This window comes from Oncorhynchus keta, chromosome 35, assembly GCF_023373465.1.
Source record: "Oncorhynchus keta strain PuntledgeMale-10-30-2019 chromosome 35, Oket_V2, whole genome shotgun sequence".
NCBI classification, from domain to species: domain Eukaryota; kingdom Metazoa; phylum Chordata; class Actinopteri; order Salmoniformes; family Salmonidae; genus Oncorhynchus; species Oncorhynchus keta.
This window is the reverse complement of record NC_068455.1, coordinates 20348189-20376186: the sequence shown is the minus strand read 5'-3', so window position 1 is coordinate 20376186 and position 27998 is coordinate 20348189. Positions and strand designations below refer to the sequence as shown.

The 27998-nt window shown below is 44.1% G+C and overlaps 1 protein-coding gene across 6 annotated transcripts in view; it reads right to left on the bottom strand.

The window, feature by feature from the left end:
- The window catches only part of LOC118372356 (E3 ubiquitin-protein ligase HECTD1-like), a 39618-nt gene extending 28560 nt beyond the window's left edge, over positions 1–11058 (bottom strand). For 3 of the 6 annotated variants that reach the window (XM_035758210.2, XM_035758214.2, XM_035758213.2), the window contains exons 1-9: positions 10785–11057; positions 7807–8090; positions 7321–7555; positions 3818–4045; positions 3298–3579; positions 2518–2788; positions 2165–2241; positions 370–468; positions 3–117 (exon numbers count right to left, since the gene is read on the bottom strand). In XM_035758210.2, coding sequence (XP_035614103.1) covers positions 3–117; positions 370–468; positions 2165–2241; positions 2518–2788; positions 3298–3579; positions 3818–4045; positions 7321–7555; positions 7807–7946 — 1447 coding nt within the window. In that variant the 5' untranslated portion in view covers positions 7947–8090; positions 10785–11057. Of the gene's footprint in view, positions 1–2; positions 118–369; positions 469–2164; positions 2242–2517; positions 2789–3297; positions 3580–3817; positions 4046–7320; positions 7556–7806; positions 8091–10655; positions 10676–10784 lie in introns of those variants that run through there. The other 3 variants (XM_035758215.2, XM_035758212.2, XM_035758211.2) reach the window with 3 other exon arrangements.
- Positions 11059–27998: the final 16940 nt, after the last annotated feature.

Sequence of the window (27998 nt, the reverse complement as noted above, 5' to 3'; positions counted from 1 at the left end):
ACCAGGAGACTGGAGAATGGCTACCACCTCACTGTGGCCACGCTCCCTTGCTTTGTCCAGGGGAGTTTTCCCATCTTCATCTCGGAGGTCAGGGTTGGCTCCATGTCGCAGTAGAGTCTATAGACACATAGAAAAATGCTTACTAGGGGAACTTACTGTATCTGCCTGTATTCCCAAACAACATATAGAGGAGGATAGGGTGCACACGCAAAAACTTTATCCTATGTTTTCTTCACATTCATTGAATTCAATATACACCAGCAGCCAACAGTCCAGCTGCTGGGCCTTTATGAAGGGATGTTGTTGGAAAAAACGGCCGTTTGAGCGTTACAAGAGATTTCCTCTCAAGGTTAAAGAGACCATAGCTACCTTTGCTACTTGAGGCCGTCCAAAACAGGCAGCGTAGTGGAGGGAGGAGGACCTCTGACCTCTGTTGACATCAGCACCTCTCTCACACAGGAACTCAACCTGGGACATCAACCACAACAGGGGTTATTCAACAGGGTCTTGATAATGAAGGCTCGCAAAGAACAACTTTTTACAACATTTTGGAACAGACGTATATTATTGGGCTCTCCTTATTTCAGTCCATTTTCTTCTGTTTGGTGCCAAATGAATACAATGGTGTCGTGGTCTGGTTTCGGGGTGACAAACAAGCCATTATGTAACCAAACCATAGTAATCCGTCTGCATTAGGCCATGCATACAGTTTGTTGCTATGGACACCTATTGACAGAACCTTGAGCACTGAACCCATTCTTGCAGCACAACAGGGAAGAGATGCTGTCCTTAAAAGGATACTTTGGGATTTTGTCAATGAGGCCATTTATCTACTTCCCCGGAGTCAGATTAAGTCATGGATACAATGTGTCTCTATGTTCAGTATAAAGGAAGTTAGAGGTAGTTTACTGAGCCAATGCTAACTAGCATTACTGCAATGACAAAGTACCTTCGGAAAGTATTCGGACTCTGTCACTCTGACAGAGCTCCTCTGTGGAGATGGGAGAACCGTCCAGAAGAACAACCATCTCTGCAGCACTCCACCAATCAAGTCTTTATGGTAGAGAGGCCAGACGGAAGACACTCCTCAGTAAACGGCACATGACAGCCCGCTTGGAGTTTGCCAAAAGGCACCTAAAGAAACAAGATTCTCTGGTCTTATGAAACCAAGATTGAACGCTTTGGCCTGAATGCCGAGCATCACGTCTGGAGGAAACCTTGCACCATCCCTATGGTGAAGCATGGTGGCGGCAGCATCATGCTGTGAGGATGTTTGTCAGCGGCAGGAACTGGGAGACTAGTCAGGATCGAGGCAAAGATGAACAGAGCAAAGTACAGAGATCCTTGATGACAACCTGCTCCAGAGTGCTCAGGACCTCAGATTGGGGTGAAGGTTCTTCTTCCAACAGGACAACACCCTAAGCACACAGCCAAGAAAACAGCCAGAGCCCAGACTTGAACCCGATCAAACATCTCTGGAGACTTGAAATTAGCTGTGCAGCACGGCTCCCTTCCAACCTGAGAGCTTGAGAGCATCTGCAGAGAAGAATTGGAGAAATTCCCCAAATACAGGTTTGCCAAGCATGTAACGTGTACCCAAGAAGACTCGATGCTGTAATCACTGCCAAAGGTGCTTCAACAAAGTACTGAGTAAAGGATCTGAATACTTATGGAAATGTGACATTTCCGTTTTTTATTTTATTTATACATTTGAAAAAATGTCTAAAAAGCTGTTTTTCTTTGTCATTATGGGATATTATATCGTCATTGTAGGGTATTGTGTGTAGATTGACGAGGGAGGGAAACAATTTTATCCATTTTAGAATAAAGCTGTAACGTAACAAAATGTGGAATAAGTCGAAGGGTCTGAATACTTTCCGAAGGCACTGTATATGGGTATTGCATTGCGCTAACGCTAGTAAGTAATTGTTCTAGAGCTAGTTAACAACTTCCTTCAACTGTGTGCAGAGACATAAAAATGGTATCCATGAGCTCATCTGACTCTGGGGAACTAGATACAGTGCCTCATTTCCAAAATATATCTTTAATCCCCCTGGCACAATAAGCCATTCTGTTCTGTTCGCATGCGTAATGGTCCCCATAATGTATTGGGTAATCTCTGTAAAGAGATGGAGGGATACGAGACCAGTCTAAAATAGCTTACCATTTCCTGTGTGCCAAACGCAGAGGCCCAATTCAAAAGAGTCTGCCCGACGTCATCCATGAAATTCACTTCAAAAGCTGCAACATAGGAACCATTTTAAGCAATTGAATATACGTGTGCAATAACAGACACTTTTCATAAACATGACACATTTACCATTATGCAAAACAAACGGCTGAAATTAATTAAACAAAAATGCACCATTACACCAGATTGGACAAACTTCCTCTGCCACATCATCATGAGCCCTAGCCTACTGACAGACCAACATATAGGATATATCTGGGTCCCAAATGGTGCCCTATTCCCTTTACAGTGCATTACTTTTGAGCCAATACTATCCACCCACCCACCTCCGGTGTCGATGGCATCAATGAGAGCGTCTGTGTCTTTGCTGCGGATACAGTCGATGAGCTGTCGGTGGGAACGCTCCCCGGAGCTGTCCAGCCGTCGCAGGCCCGGGATGCGCCCTGTTGAGCCAGCGGTGGATTTGGGCAGAGCCTTGCGGCCCTCGAACAGCAGCACCAGCAGCAGGTCCACCAGACGCATGGTGTCCAGAACACAGCGCTCGTCCCCCTGCATGGCACTCTCCATGGAGTCAGGCAGAGCAGAGCGTAGCAGATCCTATACACACACACAGGAAACACACACACACAGAGAGACAAAACAAAAACACCACTTCTATTATTATCCCATTATTCTCTTATACTAGTCATAGTGTCACTTCAGAATAGCTCTCATTACAATACAGTTCTCTTCACTAATATATTCTGAAATTAGATCCTTTCAACGTTTGTTATTTTTATTACTGTTAGCTTTCAAGATATTGCAGTTCATATATTAAACATTGTGCCAATAAAATTGCTATGAAATACATTATGAATTCTTACTAATACAGAAATGTGTCCCAGAGTGCTCATAACACCAAATACAGCTACCACAAATCAAACTAAAATAATTTGACAAGGACTTAAAATAAAAGCCATCTAATAAAACTCTTCTCAGTAGTCTCTGAGATATGAGCTGGTCCTTAAAGACTCACATTGAGAAAAGTATTTTGTACCAACAATGGGCAATTTGATTTGTAAATGTTGAAGTTTTTTTTAACAATACTAAATGTAAAATGTCCTTACATGAGTGACGAGGGGAGAGCCTCTGCACAGCGTGGACAGCAGGCTAACGATGGTGGACACCTGGTTGGAGAGTTTGGAGTCGGCAGCGGTGGGTTGGGCCCCAGTGGAGGTCCGGCCTGGCTTACAGGTGGAGGAGGGGCCGGAGACCGTGCCCCCTGCCGCCGCCATCCGGGACAGCAGCTCCTCTGTCAGACCGTGCTTGGCCAGTGGCGCGGGGTCCACCCCTCGACGGGTGAACCGGTCCGCCAGGGAGGCAAAGCAGCGCAGAGCACCGTCAGACACCTGTCAATCAATGAGTTGCATTTTCATCAATAACAATGCAATCATTTGCAACTAGACCTTCAAGCTTCTTTCCAGTGATAATTGATTCAATTTATATAACTGATTGGATTTATATACCACTTTTCCAGTAGTTCAAAGCACTTAATATAGAAATGGGGAAAACTCATTCATCCACCACCAATGTGCATGGATGACCACCCCCCCCAACCGATGACCCCTGAGTGGGTGTGCCATTCACCTGGTGGTCTTCGTGTTTGAGCAGACTGGAGAGGGACTCCACGCAGGTCTCCAGAGAGGAGTCCTGGGGCTCCATCTTGCTGCACAGGCGAGACACCACAGACATGGCAGAGTGCAGGGTGTCCTTATGGACCAGATGACCGCTGTCCCGGATGAAGCTAAGCACACAGTTCAGACCCCCAGCCTCAAACACTGCACCAGACTCCCTGGTACAGATCAGCTCCAGCACCTGACAAATGACACCACAAATAGTCAGCAGAAGAATATATTCATAAATGATTATTTATGATGCGCGGCCCATCTTTTTTACTATGGATTTCACAACGAGGACTCTGCACCTGACTACTTTTGAGTAGGAGCATGTTCTGTAATATTCTACCACATACATAATAAGCCCTTCCTAAACCAGATATATATGTTGTGAAACATGACCTACATATTCAAGACCTAATTTGAATAAACTCCTCATACGCATCTTGTGATTTGAATAAAAGGTCCCAGGTAAAGAAAGAGAATGTTTTCTTGCAGGGCGTAACATGTTATTTTTCTTCCACCAGCAACTGTGGCAGGTAGATGAAAATAAATCTACCAGCCAAAATATTTTTGGGGTTATAATTACATTTCTTTTAAACAACTGATGACCATGTTTTGTAATGTTTCTAAAACAATACATGTATTAATAAGTAATGTGCTAAATTTAAATGTCATATTTTCTTTCAACCAAAATATCAGATTAGACTAAATGTTCAGCTTCCCCTTTAAGGGTGTGAGATTAACGGGGCCACTGGAGTCATGTCACGTGTGTCTGTATGTGTGTGAGATTTGGGATGTGACGTGTAGTAGACAGTGGCTGCAGTCCAAATTAAAAGTCGACAGCCCTTGGATGACGTATTACATCGTCACATCAGAGTGTACCTTAAATGTCCCTTGCCCAAGCGAGGGAGAGTGATGATCGGAGAGACAACGTCCTTGGTGGAAATCTTGAAATTGAGCTTAAAAAACAACCATTCTAAAGCTATTATTGTGCCTAGCAAGCTAACATAGCTAGTTAGCACTCCTGTCAGGTTGCTAGCTAGCTACAGTTACTTATAGCTGGCTAGTTAGTTTTATAGTTTGGTCATTTATTCCAATAAATTTCAGAATGCCCAAAAATCTGTTTCTAAAGCTAACAACGTTTTATAGACTCCTCACTATGAGACTAAGCCAATATGCCAACACTAAAATCAAAGTAATCTATACATATTTTTTTTGTAAGACAGCATCATAATTTTATCTCACATGCAAAAAAAATACAGCCACATTGATTGAATGACACCGTGCCACCGGAGTTTGACACGCGACTACAGTTTGCATTGAATTGTGGGTCATGAGTAAATTAGACCAACATTGATGCCTGTTCCTCCAAAAAATGATCTATCACTCACAGTGTGCAAAACTGTTGCTGCGCGAGGTGGGATGTAGTATTCGTATTTCTTGGTGTGATTAGCGGCTATGAAACAAAACAGCAGAAATACTTTGAAAACAGCTACTTCAGCATTTTTATGCTAGAAATCGCACATATGCTCATACTTGACTTTTGACCATTTTTTATTCACAAATGCAAATGTGACTGGTGAAGTAGACATTCTTACTAGAGGTCGACCGATTAATTAGGGGCGATTTCAAGTTCATAATCGATAATCAGCATTTTTGGACACCGATCATGGCCGATTACATTGCACTCCACAAGTAGACTGCGTGGCAGGCTGGCTACCTGTTATGCGAGTGCAGCCAGGAGCCAAGGTAAGGTGCTAACTAGCATTAAACATATCTTATTATAATCACTAGTTAACCACACATGGTTGATGATATTACTAGTTTATCTAGCTTGTCCTGCATTGCATATAATCAATGCGGTGCCTGTTAATTTATCATTGAATCATAGCCTACTTCGCCAAACGAGTAATGATTTAACACACGCATTCGCGAAAAAAAGCACTGCGTTGGACCAATGTGTACCTAACCATAAACATCAATGCCTTTCTTAAAACCTGCATATTTAGTTAATATTGCCTGCGAACATTAATTTATTTTAACTAGGGAAATTGTGTCACTTCTCTTGCGTTCTGTGCAACAGAGTCAGGGTATATGCAGCAGTTTGGGCCGCCTGGATTGTTGCGAACTGTATGAAGGCTATTTCATCCTAACAAAGACAGCCAACAAGTGCATTTGCGAAAAAAGCACAATCGTTGCACGAATGTACCTAACCATAAACATCAATGCCTTTCTTAAAATCAATACACAGAAGTTAGCAGGCAATAGCACGTAGTCAGGGTAAATGCAACAGTTTGGGCCGCCTGGCTTGTTGCGAACTAATTTGCCAGAATTTTACGAAATTATGACATAACATTGAAGGTTGTGCAATGTAACAGGAATATTTAGACTTAGGGATGCCACCCGTTAGATAAAATACGGATTCTTCCTAATTCTTCCTAACAAACACCGTAATTCACTTGCCAGAATTTTACATGATTATGACGTAACAGCAATATTTACACTTAGGGTTGCCGCCGTTCGATAAAATACAGGAACGGTTCCGTATTTCACTGAAAGAATAAATGTTTTGTTTTCTAAATTATAGTTTCCGGATTTTACCATATTAATGAACCTAAGGCTCGTATTTCTGTGTGTTATTATATTATAATTAAGTCTATGATTTGATAGAGCAGTCTGACTGAGCGGTGATAGGCAGCAGCAGGCTCGTAAGCATTCATTCAAACAGCACTTTACCGTGTTGGCCAGCAGCTCTTCGCAATGCTTCAAGCATTGCGCTGTTTATGATTTCAAGCCTATCAACTCCCGAGATTAGGCTGGTAATACTAAAGTGCCTATAAGAACATACAATAGTCAAAGGTATATGAAATACAAATGGTATAGAGAGAAATAGTCCTGTAATAACTACAACCTAAAACTTCTTACCTGGGAATATTGAAGACTCATGTTAAAAGTAACCACCAGCTTTCATATGTTCTCATGTTCTGAGCAAAGAACTTCAAACGTTAGCTTTTTTTTTTTATACATGGAACATATTGCACTTTTACTTTCTTCTCCAACACTTTGTTTTTGCATTATTTAAACCAAATTGAACATGTTTCATTATTTATTTGAGACTAAATTGATTTTATTGATGTATTATATTAAGTTAAAATGAAAGGGTTCATTCAGTATTGTTGTAATTGTCATATATATATATATATATATATATACATACACAAAATCGGTATCGGCGTTGAAAAATCATAATCGGTCAACCTCTAATTCTTACCCACCAATACCTAAATCGACCCGCATTTGGCAAGTGTTCATTTTATGCCCTGAAGCAAACAGTTGATCACATAAAAATAAAAAAAGCAAGGGAATTGTTTTTATAAAGTAGAACAAAAACAACTTCTCCACAGAGGTGTAATGCTCCCACAGTGTTTAATAGAATAATGCTTCAAGCCCAAATTCTAAATAAAAGCGTACCTTGACACACTGCTCGGCCAAGTCTCTGCTGGTCCTGTTGTTGAGCTCCACCACCACCAGGCGGTTACACAGAGCCTTGATGGCCCCGTCCACGCCCACGATCCTGCGGGTGCACTCAGCCGACACATCCAGGTAGTATGTGATGGCGCGGGCCGTCACCTCCAGCACGTTGTCCGGGGCGCTTTCGTCCAAGAAGATCTTACACAGGGCGGGGAGGAAGGTGCGTGGGGGACACCTGGGGGACAGAGGAGGGAATATATAACCTTTATTTATACAGGTTATTCTCAATGAGAAAACCTATTTTGCAAGAGAGGACTAGCTATATGAACATAAGCATCCATGAACGACTCAACAGTAACCAAATAAAAAGGCTTGTGCCGTCATTATAGGCAGTTTGTATAAGCGCGACATTGTCCTCTCAACAGTGTGACTAATGCTTGAGATGTTTGTGAGATAGACAGTTGACAGTGTGTGTTGGTGACTCACGTCTCGAAACAGCGGTCCACGTTGTCAGACATGAGCAATAACATGCAGAGCTGCTCCAGGGCGATCAGCTGCATGTCCCTCTCATCTCCCTGGCCCATCTGGAGCCACTCCAGCAAGGTGTCTGGGTCCACGTCCGCCATGATTACCCCCCTGCTACAGCTCCCTATCTGGCACCTAGCCCAATCACTGCTGTGGGCTGAGCTGGGGACTCATCCGCCGGATGGAGAAAACACGGACAGGTCCAATCACTGCTCCCTCCTGTGTGTCATGTAGTCTTCCTTCACCTGGGGTGGAGAGGTACATGGGGGGAGAGAGAGAGAGAGAGAGAGGGTGAAAGCTAGCGTTTAATTTAATCATGACTGGCTCAACTTGCAGTTGCCAATGGGATTACGTTGGGCAAATCAGAGCAACAAAGGTTAGTAAGTAGCTAGTTCACGTGACATCTGAAACATGGTAATTGCTATAAATAACTAAGCAACAGTAACTTTTCCTCTCAGGAAAATAACAGGTTTTGGGCCTCACTTCTCTGGGTACTGTATGTAACAATAATAATAAAAAATGGGAATTCAAGAACCCAAAGTCACTTTACAACATAGAATCAAGAACATACATCAAGAATTTAACAAATAAAACAGGAGTCAAATAAACATCAGACTAAACAAAAACATGAATAAAAAGAGGGGTGGGCTCAAAGATGGGAAAGAGTGATGTATCAGTGTATGGAGAGGGGAGGGATACACACCCAGTCTAGGGTAAGGAGGGGGTCGGGATACGAACCTGGTTTAGGATAAGGGGAGGGATTTGGGTTGGGATACGAACCCGGTTAAGGGGCGGGATTTGGGTTGGGATGCGAACCCAGTTTAGAGTAAGGTGCGGGATTTGGGTTGGGATACGAACCCAGTTTAGGGTAAGGGGCGGGATACGAACCCAGTTTAGGGTAAGGGACGGGATACGAACCCGGTTTAGGGTAAGGGGGCGGGATTGGGATACGAACCCGGTTTAGGGTAAGGGGGCGGGATTGGGGTTGGGATACGAACCCGGTTTAGGGTAAGGGGCGGGTTTGGGATACAAACCCGGTTTATGGTAAGGGGCGGGATTGGGATACGAACCCGGTTAAGGGGCGGGATTTGGGTTGGGATGCAAACCCAGTTTAGAGTAAGGTGCGGGATTTGGGTTGGGATACGAACCCAGTTTAGGGTAAGGGGCGGGATACGAACCCGGTTTAGGGTAAGGGGGCGGGATTGGGATACGAACCCGGCTTAGGGTAAGGGGCGGGATTGGGGTTGGGATACGAACCCGGTTTAGGGTAAGGGGCGGGTTTGGGATACAAACCCGGTTTATGGTAAGGGGCGGGATTGGGATACGAACCCGGTTTAGGGGCGGGATTGGGGTTTGTAGTGTACTTCTTTGCTTGTATGTGGGTGGGGGCGCTTTGGGAGGGAATGAAAGAGAATGATGGCCTCAAGAGTTACAATTGGCTGGAGGGAGTTTCAGTGCCTAGGAGCAAGGCAAGATGGTGAGGGCTTTGTAGGTCAGAAGGAGGATCTTATCAATGCATTGGGAGACAGGGAGCTATTGGAGTCGACAGGAGTGAAGTGCTGCCAGGATTTAGTGTGGGTCAGGAGTCAAGCTGCAGACTGGAGGTATCATCTCCACACAATACGGAGCTCAACTATTTTCGGTTGGGGGTTGGACTATGTTCATTAGGACTTGAAACAGTAAAACAGTGTCAATTTGTTAGAGCCTGGATGGCTATAGGATAAGATACTTGGGGTAGATCCTCTTATCAACAGATCATCACAAATAACCAGAGAACATTTGCAGTTTCTATAACTGGCAACTATTGACTCCCACCGAATTGTCTCTCAGACGTTTCTAGTACTTGTGTAGGAATTAGGCCTATGTTCCATTTATTTTGAGCCACCAACCGAATGTCCAGAAAGAATAGCCCAGTACTAGGTAACGTTTATCTATCTTACATCTACAGTCTGACAATGGAGACACACTAATAATGTGCAGACAGCAGACATCTCCTTACTTTTGACATTATCATTATTCAAGTAGCTAGCTAATGTCACAAATCCATTATTATTAGTAACACCAGAAAGTACAGCAAACATAAACAGGTCTTTATATAGACCTAACTAACTAGCTACAGTAGCTAGTTAATTCCATCATGACTTGGTTCGCTTTTATTACGGAAAAGTTTAGCAAACGTAATTTACTGACATTACAGTTGTGAACGAACTGCTAGTTAACGTTAAGTGGCAGCATAACAATTTTACAAAACAAGTTATACTGCATAGCTAGCTAGCGTAAACAACCTAACGTTTGATATAAGGCTTGGCTACACTTAGCTAGGTACTGGCTAACTAGCCCAGTTCTATCAACATAACGTTAGCCATCTGTCCACGAAGACAAAAAACGTATTACCTGCTGTAGTTAGCTTACTGTTAGAGGACTAACAGTTCGCTATATTTAGCTAAGCGAACGTTAGCATTTAAGCATTTAAGCATTTAACCGGTAATTGTTAGCTAATACAAGTCAATTACAATTAATTCAATAACTACTACTTCATGCTCAACGACATAATATATCAAACACAGCAGACTGTATAGGAGGACGCCAACATTTGCGTCTTATTTTGGTTTATCTGTACATCACTAGACAGCTAAATTAACGTTAGCGTACCTAGCTCATCCTACCGAGTCAGATTAACAGTAGTTAGTCGCCTAAAATCAAACAATGAAACTGCTACAATAATTACTAAAATGTATATTCTGAGGTTTGAATAATACAGAAGAGTTCAAAACATGGTCGTAATACAATGTTACAATGCATGGCCTGACCATCAACACATAATCCGCGATGATTCAGTTCCAAGAGAGCCCAAGGCCGCGACACTTCAGTCAGTCATAACACGTAGGAAAAACTAGGTTGCTCGGTTTACAACACAAACATAGTAGATACACACTCACCGTCTTTCAGATGACAAAAAATAAAATGACGGTCGATTAAATACAATAGTACGTTAAGGTACAATCCAACCCAAGGGGAATAAAATACTTAATTCCCAGTTATTTTTACCGAGCCATAAAGGTCAAAGTGGACAGTAATGCAATATATAAATTCAGGCGAAATGGAGAGCGGTCGAGGTAACGGAGTTTGCTCTCCGTCGTATGCATCACGAGGCTACGCAGCGTCCTACTGTATTCTCTATTCACGGGCTGACAGCATTGCGGCTGTATGCCAGGGGGCGCTAGCTACAATACGTGGAAAAGCACAGAGACCCCATTTCAAGAATTACTTTATTTATGTAAAGGATAGACCTACAGTTCCAGTCAAAAGTTTGGACACGCCTACTCATGTAGAATAATAGTGAAGACATCAAAACGATTAAATAACACATATGGAATCATGTAGTAACCTTTGTCATCAAGGCAAAGGGTGGCTACATTGAAGAATCTAAAATATATTTTGGTTTGTTTAACACTTTTTTGCTTACTACATGATTCCATATGTGTTATTTCATAGTTTTTATGTATTCACTATTATTCTACAATGTAGAAAATAGTAAAAATAAAGAACAACCCTGGAATGAGGAGGTGTGTCCAAACTTTTGACTGGTACTGTACATACTCAATTGGTATCATTCATGAATATTGCAGTCAGTCAGGCAGAAAATGCTAAATGCAGAATACATGCATACAGAATGCTATCATTCCCTTACATATGTTATAGACAATGACAAATGAAGCAATGAATACAACACATTTTGGTTTTATTCACCCACTGCCATTAGAAAAGAATGTGTTAATTGTACCCAATATTTCTATTTGTACAGTTTACCAAATAAATGTCCAGGCTAACATTTTACAGTATCCTCACAGGCACAAATGCAGTATGAAAGTGCTAAACAGCCCGAGCAAAAGCCAAGCTGAAAGCAGGATAATGTCCTCCATACCAGATTTTTTTTTTGCATGCATTTTTTAATTTGTTGTGTTAACTTTCTGAACCACCTTCCCACGATTGACTGATCCAATATTATACTGTCAAAATTAAATTTTAATTGCATTAGATTGAAATTCGATGCATGCATCCATTTCATAAACCACTATTCTGATGTGTGTGTCTTTGGAGCAGAACTTATTTTGACATACATTCTATCACACTCAGCAACCCAGGATATTTATGTAGGGTAATTTAACATGAACACTGAGAGGATTACGCTTGTAACGATAAAGTGACGCTGCTAACTGACTGCTGGCTATGTGGATCTCAATGCAGCCCTTTTAATGTGGTCAGTGACCATAATACAGTGCTAAGATTATGTGCCATCAGAGACTCTGGGTTCGCGCCCAGGCTCTGCTGTAACCGGCCGCGACGTGGGTTCGCGCCCAGGCTCTGTCGTAACCGGCCGCGACCGGGAGGTCCGTGGGGCGACGCACAATTGCCCAAGCGTCGTCCGGGTTAGGGAAGGCTTGGCCGGTAGGGGTGTCCTTGTCTCATCGCGCACCAGCGATTCCTGTGGCGGGCCGGGCGCAGTGCGCGCTAACCAAGGTAGCCAGGTGCACAGTGTTTCCTCCTACACATTGGTGCGACTGGCTTCCGGGTTGGATGCGCGCTGTGTTAAGAATCAGTGCGGCTTGGTTGGGTTGTGTATCAGAGGACGCATGACTTTCGACATTCGCCTCTCCCGAGCCTGTACGGGAGTTGTAGCGATGAGACAAGATAGTAGCTACTAAAAACAAGTGGATACCACGAAAAAGGGGTAAAAATTAAAATATAAAATAAAAAAGTAGCGATAAAGTGACGCTGCTAACTGACTGCTGGCTATGTGGATCTCAATGTGTAACGGATGTGAAACGGCTAGCTTAGTTAGCGGTGTGCGCTAAATAGCGTTTCAATCGGTTACGTCACTTGCTCTGAGACCTTGAAGTACTAGTTCCCCTTGCTCTGCAAGGGCCGTGGCTTTTGTGGAGCGATGGGTAACGATGCTTCGAGGGTGACTGTTGTCATTGTGCGCAGAAGGTCCCTGGTTCGCGCCCGGGTATGGGCGAGGGGACGGTTTAAAATTATACTGTTACAAATGCAGCCCTTTTAATGTAGTCAGTGACCATAATACAGTGCTAAGATTATGACCATTATAATGTTAATTTAATAGCAAAGTTTTGATTGCTGGCTGGACATGTAGTTACAACATTAAACGGTATGATAAGTGCAATGCCATTTCAAGAACATAAGTGCAGTGGTTCTATTGTTCTGTGGACACTGCTCTGTACAGTTCAATTAGTCTTAAACATCTAAAGAAAAACATTTCAGTACATGGTAGTTTACATTGATTGACCTGTATTGCTATGGCAATTCAAACCTAAATTGTGTTGAAGAATGAAGTTAACACAGATATGTATTTTTCTTCAACAATCTACAATTATGACATTAGTATGTATGTATGTATGTATGTATGTATGTATGTATGTATGTATGTGTAACGGATGTGAAACGGCTAGCTTAGTTAGCGGTGTGCGCTAAATAGCGTTTCAATCGTTACGTCACTTGCTCTGAGACCTTGAAGTAGTAGTTCCCCTTGCTCTGCAAGGGCCGCGGCTCTTGTGGAGCGATGGGTAACGATGCTTCGTGGATGACTGTTGTTGATGTGTGCAGAGGGTCCCTGGTTCGTGCCCGGGTATGGGCAAGGGGACGGTTTAAAAGTATACTGTTACATTGATGCTGTTGACCCGGATTACTGGTTGCTGCGGAAAAAGGAGGAAGGTCAAAGGGGGGGTGAGTGTAACGGATGTGAAATGGCTACCTTAGATAGCGGTGTGCGCTAAATAGCATTTCAATCGGTTACGTCACTTGCTCTGAGACCTTGATGTAGTAGTTCCCCTTGCTCTGCAAGGGCAGTGGCTTTTGTGGAGCGATGGGTAACGATGCTTCGTGGGTGACTGTTGTTGATGTGTGCAGAAGGTCCCTGGTTCACGCCCGGGTATGGGCGAGGGACGGTTTAAAAGTATACAGTTACATATGTATGTATGTATGTATGTATCTCTTTCAGCTTTGAAAATGTCTGTATAATATATGTATAGACTGCCTCTCTACATAATATGATGACAGCCATTCAAATGATATGACAAAACAAATACTGTAGACATCCAATCATGGATGCCAAGCAAAGTTTAGATGTGAATGAAACTGCTGTGGTTAGAGGTGAACTAATGTTTCCCTCACTGATTGAACAGGGGTGTGTGTATTCACTAGGAAGCAAACAGGCCGAAACAGAGGGACCTACCTGAATTTGTCCATAAGAAATACTTGTTTTCCTTTTCCGTTTTGCTACAGTCCAAAATGTTTTGCTACACTTTGCACTAATGAATCCTCCCCACATAGGATTTGACTAACCACAGACCTTTCCCTGTGTCAACCTAGCAGCAGAATTTGAGCTCCCATGACTACAGAACTACAGCACTACAGGTGAGGACACTAGCAGGACATGACTACAGCACTACAGGTGAGGACAGTAGCAGGACATGATTACAGAACTACAGCACTACAGGTGAGGACACTAGCAGGACATTACTAAAGACTACAGGTGAGGACACTAGCAGGACATGACTACAACACTACAGCACTACAGGTGAGGACAGTAGCAGGACATGATTACAGCACTACAGCACTACAGGGGAGGACACTAGCAGGACATGACTACAACACTACAGCACTACAGGTGAGGACAGTAGCAGGACATGACTACAGCACTACAGCACTACAGGTGAGGACACTAGCAGGACATGACTAGACTAATTGATCAGATAAAATATCTGAAAAGTTATTTTAGGAAATTATAACCCTGTAATCTGATTATTTTCCTTGGTGCCCCGACTACCTAGTTAATTAAAGTTACATGATTAATCAATTTGATCGCGTAATAGTAACTACAGAGAATCTTTGATAAAACTAAAAGTCTTCATTTAATGATAGTAAAGACATGACAAGACCCTAACCTGTAGAGAGGGTGACCATTCCCTCTGTGTTCTAAAGTGATAGTAGCACATGGAGAGTCTCATAATAAAGGAGTGATTGGCACTTTGGTTGAAACATAACAATTCATAGCATAGAAGAAGGGAACTAAGAGTGAGTCAGATCACATTTCATTACAGGGCCATGTCTGTCCATCTTAACAGTGTGACTATTCCACTGTTCAAAACCCCAGTTGAAACACTATCATAGATAATTAATAAATGTTCAGCTCAACATCATGCTGGAACGGATACAAAATAATAATTGCTGTGAGCAGCTAGTGAAACCAAAATATCAGGGATATTTCAGCAAGCAATTACTTTCAAAGTTTGTGTGTCAACAACTGAATCCCAAATGATTTTGCCTGCTAACTGGAAAATCCTATATCAAACCAGGGGTTGACAGAAAAGAGACCAGACTGTGAGTTACACAGCAGAAGACAAACAACAAGCAACAGAAAAGTGTTATTAGCTCCCTGGGAGTGGAGACTAGAAACTAGTCCTCCCTGGTGCCATGATGCTGTTAATCTACCTGTCATATCAAACAACAGAAGCCCCTTTAGAGGAGATGGGAGGACTATTAACCTGGTTCTAGATCAGTTCTTGCTGTCTTGCCAACCCCTATAATCATTGTTAGGTCATTGTCAACAAGTTGGCAAGACTGAGCCAACAGATCTGGGACCAAGCTAGAGGAGTGTGGGAAAGATCTGACAGCTGAGGTACTGGGAATGATAGTTGTACTTGCATCAGTGACCATATGACCCTTTTGAAAAAGGTCAAAGGTATAGTGGAGGAGGGGAGTCTAGGGAAGGAAACAAATGCGCTTGTATGAAATGAGACTCGTTCTCTAGCCCGTCATCAGGCAAATGACGTTTACAGAGGTGGAATCCCAGAATACATGTGTAAAGCTGAAAAATAAATGTAGCTAGTTGTGCTAGACATTTTATAGACAGAAGGATAAGATGCATATCATTTTTAAATGTGTGCATGCTTTTTTCATCCAAGAAAACAATTGCTGTTTCAAAGGGTGTGTGGCAGATTTAAAAACTCTTCCACAGTAGGATACACTTGAGCCTCCTCTTCCTCTTCCTCCTCCTCAGTTTGCCTATTATCAAAATTACACTCCTACAAGTTAGTGATGGGGGAGAAAAAATGTATAGCTACATATCGCAATATTATTTTGGGTGATATTATATCGATACAATTATTTTTGCTAGGTAGCTTTAGCTAGCGGTAGTCAGCTGTACCTGCACCAAAACTGGTATTTTTCATCCTTTAGCTTGTTATAACTTGTTCTCCGTCTTCTGTTTTCAGCACTTTTTTTCCCATGGTCTCTCATCTCTCTGCAGCAGACATATAGTGAGCAATATGTTTGGAAACACAAATTGCAGTATCGAATCGCTATACATATAGAATCCGCACCTAAGTAGCCCTTTTCCCACTTTTCCCAAAGTGACTGTAAAGTGACTGTTCCACTGGATGTCATAAGGTGAATGCACCAATTTGTAAGTCGCTCTGGATAAGAGCGTCTGCTAAATGACTTAAATGTAAATGTAATGTAAATATTATGATTGTCACGCCCTGACCTTAGAGATACTTTTTATGTCTCTATTTGGTTTGGTCAGGGTGTGATTTGGGGTGGGTATTCTATGTTCTATTATTTGTATTTCTATGTTATGGCCGGGTAGGGTTCTCAATCAGGGACAGCTGTCTATCGTTGTCTCTGATTGAGAACCATACTTAGGTAGCCCTTTTCCCACCTGTCTTTGTGTGAGGTTGACTTTGTTTATGGCACATAGCCTTTAGCTTCACGGTTTGTTTTGTTGTGTTTATTGTGTTGCTCGGCGTCTTTTCTAATAAAAATAAAATGTACACTCACCACGCTGCGCCTTGGTCCTCTTCATTCAACGGCCGTGACAGAACTTCCCACCACAAACAGACCAAGCAGCGTGGTAAGGAGGAGCAGCGTGTTCAGGATTCATGGACTCGGGAGGAAATCCTTGACGGGAAAGGACCCTGGAGGCAGGCTGGGGAATATCGCAGTCCGAAAGAGGAACTGGAAGCAGCTAAAGCTGAGTGGCGGCGATATGAGGAGGCTGACCATCGAAGCAGGCACGAGAGGCAGCCCCAAAAATGTTTTTTTGGGGAGGAAAAGGAGTGTGGCAGAGTCATGATTCAGACCTGAGCCAACTCCCCGTACTTACCGTGGCGAGCATGTGACTGGTCAGGCACCGTGCTATGGGGTGAGGCGCACTGTGTCTCGAGTGAGCATTCACAGGCCGGTGTGCTCTGTGCCAGCATCCCGCATTTTCCGGGCGGAAGTGGGCATCCAGTCAGAATGGATTGTGCCAGCTCTGCGCTTGAGACCGCCAGTTCGCCTCCACAGCCCAGTGTATCCGGTGCCTCTGCCAAGGACAAAGCCTCCTGTATGTCTCCCCAGCCTGTTGAGTCCTGTGCCTGCGCCCAGAACTAAGCCTCCTGTATGTCTCCCCAGCCTCCTGTGCGACTGTCCACTCCAGTGATGCTCCATGGCACGAAGCCTCCAGTGATGATCCATGGCAAGAAGCCTCCAGTGATGATCCATGGCATGAAGCCTCCAGTGATGAACCATGGCATGAAGCCTCCAGTGATGATCCATGGCACGAAGCCTCCAGTGATGATCCATGGCAAGAAGCCTCCAGTGATGATCCATGGCAAGAAGCCTCCAGTGATGATCCATGGCAAGAAGCCTCCAGTGATGATCCATGGCATGAAGCCTCCAGTGATGATCCATGGCACGAAGCCTCCAGTGATGATCCATGGCAAGAAGCCTCCAGTGATGATCCATGGCAAGAAGCCTCCAGTGATGATCCATGGCAAGAAGCCTCCAGTGATGATCCATGGCAAGAAGCCTCCAGTGATGATCCATGGCAAGAAGCCTCCAGTGATGATCCATGGCACAAAGCCTCCAGTGATGATCCATGGTGTCTGCGTCCGGCACCTGAGCCGCCACCGCGGATAGATTCCCAGCCAGACCCTCCCCTATAGGTTCAGGTTTTGCGGCCGGAGACCGCACCTTGGGGGGGGGGGGGTACTGTCACACCCTGACTTTAGAGATCCTTTTTATGTCTCTATTTGGTTTGGTCAGGGTGTGATTTGGGGTGGGTTTTCTATGTTTTGGCCGGGTATGGTTCTCAATCAGGGACAGCTGTCTATCGTTGTCTCTGATTGAGAACCATACTTAGGTAGCCCTTTTCCCACCTGTCTTTGTGTGAAGTTGACTTTGTTTATGGCACATAGCCTTTAACTTCACGGTTTGTTTTGTAGTGTTTATTGTGTTGTCGGCGTCTTTTCTAATAAAAATAAAATGTACGCTCAGCACGCTGCGCTTTGGTCCTCTTCATTCAACAGCCGTGACAATGATAATATCCTATCGTGAGGTGCCTGGCAAGGCTTACAAAGTCATTAAAGCTTAACCTCTAACCTTAATCACACTGCTAACCCAAAGCTTGAATTAAAACCAAAAAGCTCCTTTTTGTTTTGATGAAGTTTTACAATATAACCAATTTTGACTTTACAGCTGCCCATCTAAGCTGCATCTTAAGATGCCGAGATGGCATAGCAGTTCAGACGTCTTTTGTCCTCGTCTTGTCGTGTCCTGTATATATATATATATATATATATATATATATATATATATTTACAACTTTTTTCACATACATTTTATTTTTATTTTCCATCAACTCATCTTCAAAACACTCTCCTGCAACCCGCCTCACCAATTTATATTTATAAATAAGTATTATTTACCTCAAATCTGCAATCCTTCAAGAAGCTAGCCAGAAGCTAGCCAGAAACTCCAAGAAGCTAGCCAGAAGCTAGCCAGGAGCTAGCCAGAAGCTAGCCCAGAAGCTAATCAGAAGCTAGTTCAGAAGCTAGTTAGCTTATTTACTGGCAAATCGTTAGTATTCAGCTAACCACGGTTTTTGGACATCAGCTATCCTTTAGCTCGAATCTATCGCCAGTTTTGTACGGCGCAGCGCGGCTCGGAACGGAACATACCGGACCAATTTTTCTCTCCATGTCCCTGGATTTCAACTGCTCTCTGGACATTCATACCCGGATCTCACAGCTAGCTAGCTGCTATCCGTGTGACTATCTGCTTTCGTCGATTCCGGAGCAAACATCAATTACTCCGGAGCTAGCCAGCTCCGTCAATCACTCCTGAGCTCCGACAATCACTCCTGGGCTGCAGTCACCTATCCGAACCCGTTTTACCGTTTTACGCGGAGCCCCACCGGGCCTTCACAACTGGACTGCCGACGTTATCTACCCGAAGGAGATCCGGCTGGCTCCTCCGTCGCGACGTTACCTGAACGCCCATCGGCAGCCTGCTAACCGTTAGCTGTCTTACCGGCTGCTCTCAGAATAGACAATCGGACAATTTATTTATTTTTATTATTATTATGTTTCTACTTGGGCCTCTATAACTATATCTATTGTTTTTATTTTTATTTTATTTATTTTTTATTTTGTTGTGTGATTTGGATTAATCCCCTCTACCACACGGAACCCCACTAATCTACTGACGGAACGCAAGTGCTGGCTAACAACAGACCTCCATCCTATGCTAGCTTGCTACCGATGGCCTGGCTAGCTGTCTAAATCGCCGTGACCCCCAACCAACCTCTCCACTCACTGGACCCTTTTGATCACTCGACTAAGGATGCACCTCCTTAATGTCAATATGTCTTGTCCATTGCTGTTCTGGTTAGTGTTTATTGGCTTATTTCACTGTAGAGCCTCTAGTCCTGCTCACTATACCTTATCCAACTTATTAGTTCCACCACCCACACATGCAATGACATCTCCTGGTTTCAATTATGTTTCTAGAGACAATATCTCTCTCTTCATCACTCAATACCTAGGTTTACCTCCACTGTATTCACATCCTACCATACCTTTGTCTGTACATTATACCTTGATGCTATTTTATCGCCCCCAGAAACCTCCTTTTACTCTGTTCCAGACGTTCTAGACGACCAATTCTTACTGCTTTTAGCCGCACCCTTATTCTTCTCCTCCTATGTTCCTCTGGCGATGTAGAGGTGAATCCAGGCCCTGCAGTGCCTAGCTCCACTCCTATTCCCCAGGCGCTCTCTTTTGATGACTTCTGTAACCGTAATAGCCTTGGTTTCATGCATGTTAACATTAGAAGCCTCCTCCCTAAGTTTGTTCTATTCACTGCTTTAGCACACTCTGCCAACCCGGATGTTCTAGCTGTGTCTGAATCCTGGTTTAGGAAGACCACCAAAAATTCAGAAATTTTAATTCCAAACTACAACATTTTCAGACAAGATAGAACTGCCAAAGGGGGCGGTGTTGCAATCTACTGCAAAGATAGCCTGCAGAGTTCTGTCCTACTATCCAGGTCTGTACCCAAACAATTTGAACTTCTACTTTTAAAAATCCACCTCTCTAAAAACAAGTCTCTCACCGTTGCCGCCTGCTATAGACCACCCTCTGCCCCCAGCTGTGCTCTGGACACCATATGTGAACTGATTGCCCCCCATCTATCTTCAGAGCTCGTGCTGCTAGGCGACCTAAACTGGAACATGCTTAACACCCCAGCCATCCTACAATTTAAACTTGATGCCCTCAATCTCACACAAATTATCAATGAACCTACCAGGTACCCCCCCAAAGCCTTAAACACGGGCACCCTCATAGATATCATCCTAACCAACTTCCCCTCTAAATACACCACTGCTGTCTTCAACCAAGATCTCAGCGATCACTGCCTCATTGCCTGCATCCGTAATGGGTCAGCGGTCAAACGACCTCCACTCATCACTGTAAAACGCTCCCTGAAACACTTCAGCGAGCAGGCCTTTCTAATCGACCTGGCCGGGGTATCCTGGAAGGATATTGATCTCATCCCGTCAGTAGAGGATGCCTGGATATTTTTTTTAAATGCCTTCCTAACCATCTTAAATAAACATGCCCCATTCAAGAAATTTAGAACCAGGAACAGATATAGCCCTTGGTTCTCCCCAGACCTGACTGCCCTTAACCAACACAAAAACATCCTATGGCGTTCTGCATTAGCATCAAACAGCCCCGTGATATGCAGCTGTTCAGGGAAGCTAGAAACCGTTATACACAGGCAGTTAGAAAAGCCAAGGCTAGCTTTTTCAAGCAGAAATGTGCTTCCTGCAACACTAACTCAAAAAGTTCTGGGACACTGTAAAGTCCATGGAGAATAAGAACACCTCCTCCCAGCTGCCCACTGCACTGAAGATAGGAAACACTGTCACCACTGATAAATCCATCATAATTGAGAATTTCAATAAGCATTTTTCTACGGCTGGCCATGCTTTCCACCTGGCTACTCCTACCCCGGTCAACAGCACTGCACCCCCAACAGCAACTCGCCCAAGCCTTCCCCATTTCTCCTTCTCCCAAATTCATTCAGCTGATGTTCTGAAAGAGCTGAAAAATCTGGACCCCTACAAATCAGCCGGGCTAGACAATCTGGACCCTTTCTTTCTAAAATTATCTGCCGAAATTGTTGCCACCCCTATTACTAGCCTGTTCAACCTCTCTTTCGTGTCGTCTGAGATTCCCAAAGATTGGAAAGCAGCTGCGGTCATCCCTCTCTTCAAAGGGGGGGACACTCTTGACCCAAACTGCTACAGACCTATATCTATCCTACCATGCCTTTCTAAGGTCTTTCGAAAGCAAAGTCAACAAACAGATTACCGACCATTTCGAATCTCACCATACCTTCTCTGCTATGCAATCTGGTTTCAGAGCTGGTCATGGGTGCACCTCAGCCACACTCAAAGTCCTAAATGATATCTTAACCGCCATCGATAAGAAACATTACTGTGCAGCCGTATTCATTGATCTGGCCAAGGCTTTCGACTCTGTCAATCACCACATCCTCATCGGCAGACTCGACAGCCTTGGTTTCTCAAATGATTGCCTCGCCTGGTTCACCAACTACTTCTCTGATAGAGTTAAGTGTGTCAAATCGGAGGGTCTGCTGTCCGGACCTCTGGCAGTCTCTATGGGGGTGCCACAGGGTTCAATTCTTGGACCGACTCTCTTCTCTGTATACATCAATGAGGTCGCTCTTGCTGCTGGTGAGTCTCTGATCCACCTCTACGCAGACGACACCATTCTGTATACTTCCGGCCCTTCTTTGGACACTGTGTTAACAACCCTCCAGGCAAGCTTCAATGCCATACAACTCTCCTTCCGTGGCCTCCAATTGCTCTTAAATACAAGTAAAACTAAATGCATGCTCTTCAACCGATCGCTACCTGCACCTACCCGCCTGTCCAACATCACTACTCTGGACGGCTCTGACTTAGAATACGTGGACAACTACAAATACTTAGGTGTCTGGTTAGACTGTAAACTCTCCTTCCAGACCCATATCAAACATCTCCAATCCAAAGTTAAATCTAGAATTGGCTTCCTATTTCCCAAAAAGCGTCCTTCACTCATGCTGCCAAACATACCCTTGTAAAACTGACCATCCTACCAATCCTCGACTTTGGCGATGTCATTTACAAAATAGCCTCCGATACCCTACTCAACAAATTGGATGCAGTCTATCACAGTGCAATCCGTTTTGTCACCAAAGCCCCATATACTACCCAACATTGCAACCTGTACGCTCTCGTTGGCTGGCCCTCGCTTCATACTCGTTGCCAAACCCACTGGCTCCATGTCATCTACAAGACCCTGCTAGGTAAAGTCCCCCCTTATCTCAGCTCACCATAGCATATCCCACCTGTAGCACACGCTCCAGCAGGTATATCTCTCTAGTCACCCCCAAAACCAATTCTTTCTTTGGCCGCCTCTCCTTCCAGTTCTCTGCTGCCAATGACTGGAACGAACTACAAAAATCTCTGAAACTGGAAACACTTATCTCCCTCACTAGCTTTAAGCACCAACTGTCAGAGCATCTTACAGATTACTGCACCTGTACATAGCCCACCTATAATTTAGCCCAAACAACTACCTCTTTCCCAACTGTATTTAATTTATTTATTTATTTTGCTCCTTTGCACCCCATTATTTTTATTTCTACTTTGCACATTCTTCCATTGCAAAACTACCATTCCAGTGTTTTACTTGCTATATTGTATTTACTTTGCCACCTTGGCCTTTTTTTGCCTTTACCTCCCATCTCACCTCATTTGCTCACATTGTATATAGACTTGTTTATACTGTATTATTGACTGTATGTTTGTTTTACTCCATGTGTAACTAACTCTGTGTCGTTGTATCTGTCGAACTGCTTTGCTTTATCTTGACCAGGTCGCAATTGTAAATGAGAACTTGCCTACCTGGTTAAATAAAGGTGAAATAAAAAAAATATTTAAAAAATCTAGTGGAAATCACTCAGTTCTACCTCAAGGACAAGACTCATCCCAATAAACCGATCATTTCACCTGTACTTAGCCCATCTGTAAATAGCCCACCCAACTACCGCATCCACATACTGTTATTAATTGTTTTGCTCCTTTGCACCCCAGTATCTCTACTTGCACATTCATCTGTTGCACATCTATCACTCCAGTGTTTAACTGCTCAATTGTCATTTTTTTCGTCCATCTATGGCATATTTATTGCCTTACCTCCCTAATCTTACTGCATTTCACACACTGTATGTAGACTTTTCTATTGTGTTATTGACTGTACATTTGTTTATTCCATGTGTATCTCCGCGTTGTTTGTCGCACTGCGTTGTGCTATCTTGACCAGGTCACAGTTGTAAATGAGAATTTGTTCTCAACTGACCTACCTGGTTAAATAAAGGTGAAATAAAAACTAAAATAAACGTCAACATGCTACATTAAGTCACATTCTGTAAAACAATCCAAGAAGTCAATGGTACTTTCTCTGGTATCAGATTTCTACTTTACAGTGACTCAGTGTGCGCCTATGAGTTTGGTCACCTTGTAGGTCAGGTCCTCATATTGTAAAATAAACCCCTCTTTTTCTTCTCTATCAGATTATCCTTGACAGTCTTTATTAAGTATGGGAGTCACCTTGTAGGTAAGGTCCTAGGGTGGTGATGAGGGAGTTTAAGGCAGCGGACCAGGCTCTGGTATATCTCTACATGGGTGGGGGGGCTGGAGCGGCTGCCTCTGGCCTTCACATGGCCATGGTACAGAGGACCATCCAGGTCCATCACCCTTGGACAGAGAGTGCAGCACCCACCTCTTGTACAGACAAAGAGGAAACAGTTGCCAAGTTCCCAACAGAGACTTTTATTTCCCTATAGACCTTTTCAACTTATTTTTGAGGTGCTGAGGAAGTGACATACAGGGTCTGTCCATAACAGCTGTTGAGTGGGTGACGATAGAAACAAACTCTGTACTTGGACCTCTCGGGAAATGCTGTCTTGGGACAGGGTGAAGAGGATGCCCACACAGGCACTGAGGTGCTGGGGGGAGCTGATGGCCTCTACATAGCGGTACAGGGCACCCAGCACCAGGGCATGACCCGTACGCCTCACAGCATCGGTCTTCAACCTGGTGGGGGGTAAGATAGGATCAATCTGAGGTCCAACACACTGTGAAACTGATAAACTGTTGTCCAACCAACACACAAATGTCACAACATTAACTTAGTATGAACGCTAATATGGCATCCGAAATGAAGACAGTGCAAGACATTGTACAATATCACTGCCAAAGGCAGAACAGTCCAAGGGGTTGGGGGTTGTCCGCTCACTTTTCGAAGCTGAGCAGGGTCATGGAGAGGGTGAACGCAGGGTCGTTGACCACCTGTACCAAGCGAGACAGGCCCTCAGCAGCCATGCAGCACAGCAGGGGGTTTTAGAGTAAGAAAACATAATATTGTGTAGGTTGGTAATGCAAAAGGCAACTCTATCAGGCCTACCAAGATGTCAGAGTTCAGGCTCTGAGTGTTTACCTTCAGGACACTGGAGAGAGCTGCGGTCACGTGAGTCTGAACAGTCTGCTGCCGGAAACCCTTCAACTGCTTCAGAGACTCAGTAAACTGTTCCAGAATCTGGGTCCTGTCCAGGATACAGGAGATGAATAATTTAGAGCCTGAGGTAGAGCCAAAATAATTGTAACAGCAGTCACACAGTCACTCAAATTGAGTTTAAAAAGTTTAATAAAAGAGTATCAAACCTATCTCTGTGATAAAGAGAGCTAAAAAGAGACATAGAACTATAAGGAAAAAAAGTGAGAGATGAATTTCACTTTCAAAGGAAAACCACCAACCCACAAACACTATTTAGTTCTTCATTGAGTGAAAAGAAACAGTAGAACAACTCTGCTCTGATCACATAGCAGAGGACAGATACCACAAACAAAGACACACACCTACATAACAGGCCGTGGATGGACAGAAGCTGTGATCAAATGTGGCAAAATGTGTCTCTTTTTACCTGGATCCGTAACCACAAAGCGTCTCAGAGCAGAAAATTGATCGTAAGTGCTGAGAAGAGAGACATGATTCCTATGTTGTTGATGTAAAGAATATGTGTTGGTCCGTGGTGTGTAATGAGGAGCAACCGGATGCTGCATTTGACGCATTTATGAAATTGCTTATCCCATTTACTAATGTTACCAACCCTTAGTAAACTTTTGGAAAAAATTGTGTTTGACACAATGCTATTTTACTGTAAACAAATTTACAACAGACTTTCAGCAGGCTTATAGGGAAGAACATTCAACAAGCATGACACTTAAACAAATGACTGATGATTGGCTGAGAGATATTTATGATAAAAAGCTGTTTTGTTACACTTCAGTGCAGGTTTTGACATTATGGAACATAGTCTGCTAATGGTAAAACATATCAAATCAAATGTTATTGGTCACATACTGTTATAAGAATTTTGTATGTGGTAGTGCACAGGTACCTCAGGTCTGAATGATTAATACACAAAGTATTAGACCGTCCCGGTGAATCTGTTTAGAATACCTAAGTTCCTATCCTTGATTAATTCTAGGTGTTCAGAATATCAAGTCCAAGATGTCTTAAAATATTCCCCAAATTCGTGAATAAAGACTTACTCAACTTGTCTTGTAGGCTGGGAAAAGCAATGTTGGTTGGATTCCGTCACTGTCTCTGTCGACCTTAGATATATACCGGCCCGTTATGGAACCCCAATGTCAGGGGACAGGTCTTTAATTAACGGGTCAATGACCCGCCCGTGCACGGTCTTCGGCGTGTTACCTTTGGACGACAGGGACAGGTATTGGAATCCGCAACCCAGAGTTTGTAAGATTCTGGTTTAAATGAAACAGACAGATTTCTCAGCTTACAATAGTCAAAGTGTTTATTCACGAGAACGTCCTAGTCCGTTGTACAAAACCATCCATTTTATACTGGCTCGTTACGCACATACCTTCACACACAAACAGTAGGTATCCTATGCACATACTGTATCACTACCCAGCCGACAGTTCCATCCCCCGAGATTAGGGAGACCTTGAGAAGTATTCCCTGTCCTCTCCCAAATCTCTCAGAGGCCTAGCCGACCTGAGACTTTGAGAAGTATTCCCTGTCCTCTCCCAAATCTCTCAGAGGCCTAGCCGACCTGAGACTTTGAGAAGTACTCCCTGTCCTCTCCCAAATCTCTCAGAGGCCTAGCCGACCTGAGACTTTGAGAAGTACTCCCTGTCCTCTCCCAAATCTCTCAGAGGCCTAGCCGACCTGAGACTTTGAGAAGTACTCCCTGTCCTCTCCCAAATCTCTAAGAGGCCTAGCCGACCTGAGACTTTGAGAAGTACTCCCTGTCCTCTCCCAAATCTCTCAGAGGCCTAGCCGACCTGAGACTTTGAGAAGTACTCCCTGTCCTCTCCCAAATCTCTCAGAGGCCTAGCCGACCTGAGACTTTGAGAAGTACTCCCTGTCCTCTCCCAAATCTCTCAGAGGCCTAGCCGACCTGAGACTTTGAGAAGTACTCCCTGTCCTCTCCCAAATCTCTCAGAGGCCTAGCCGACCTGAGACTTTGAGAAGTACTCCCTGTCCTCTCCCAAATCTCTCAGAGGCCTAGCCGACCTGAGACTTTGAGAAGTACTCCCTGTCCTCTCCCAAATCTCTCAGAGGCCTAGCCGACCTGAGACTTTGAGAAGTACTCCCTGTCCTCTCCCAAATCTCTCAGAGGCCTAGCCGACCTGAGACTTTGAGAAGTACTCCCTGTCCTCTCCCAAATCTCTCAGAGGCCTAGCCGACCTGAGACTTTGAGAAGTACTCCCTGTCATCTCCCAAATCTCTCAGAGGCCTAGCCGACCTGAGACTTTGAGAAGTACTCCCTGTCCTCTCCCAAATCTCTCAGAGGCCTAGCCGACCTGAGACTTTGAGAAGTACTCCCTGTCCTCTCCCAAATCTCTCAGAGGCCTAGCCGACCTGAGACTTTGAGAAGTACTCCCTGTCCTCTCCCAAATCTCTCAGAGGCCGAGCCGACCTGAGACTTTGAGAAGTACTCCCTGTCCTCTCCCAAATCTCTCAGAGGCCTAGCTGACCTGAGACTTTGAGAAGTATTCCCTGTCCTCTCCCAAATCTCTCAGAGGCCGAGCCGACCTGAGACTTTGAGAAGTATTCCCTGTCCTCTCCCAAATCTCTCAGAAACCTAGCTGACCTGAGACTTTGAGAAGTACTCCCTGTCCTCTCTCCCAAATCTCTCAGAGGCCTAGCCGACCTGAGACTTTGAGAATTATTCCCTGTCCTCTCCCAAATCTCTCAGATGCCTAGTCAACCTGAGACTTACCTCGCCTTCTGGATAATAGCAGGGTGAACAGGCAGTGGGTCGGGTGGTTGTTGTCCTTGATGATCTTTTTGGCCTTCCTGTGATGTCGGGTCATGTAGGTGTCCTGTAGGGCTGGTAGTTTGCCACCGGTGATGCGTTGTGCAAACCACACTACCCTCTGGAAAGCCTTTCAGTTGAGGGCGGTGCAGTTTCCGTACCAGGCGGTGACACAGGATGCTCTCAATTGTGCATCTGTAAAAGTTTGCGAGTGTTATAGGTGACAAGCCACATTTCTTCAGCCTCCTGAGTATGAAGAGGCGCTGTTGCGCCTTCTTCACCATGCTACTGTGGGGCAAAAAAGTATTTAGTCAGCCACCAATTGTGCAAGTTCTCCCACTTAAAAGGATGAGAGAGGCCTGTAATTTTCATCATAGGTACACTTA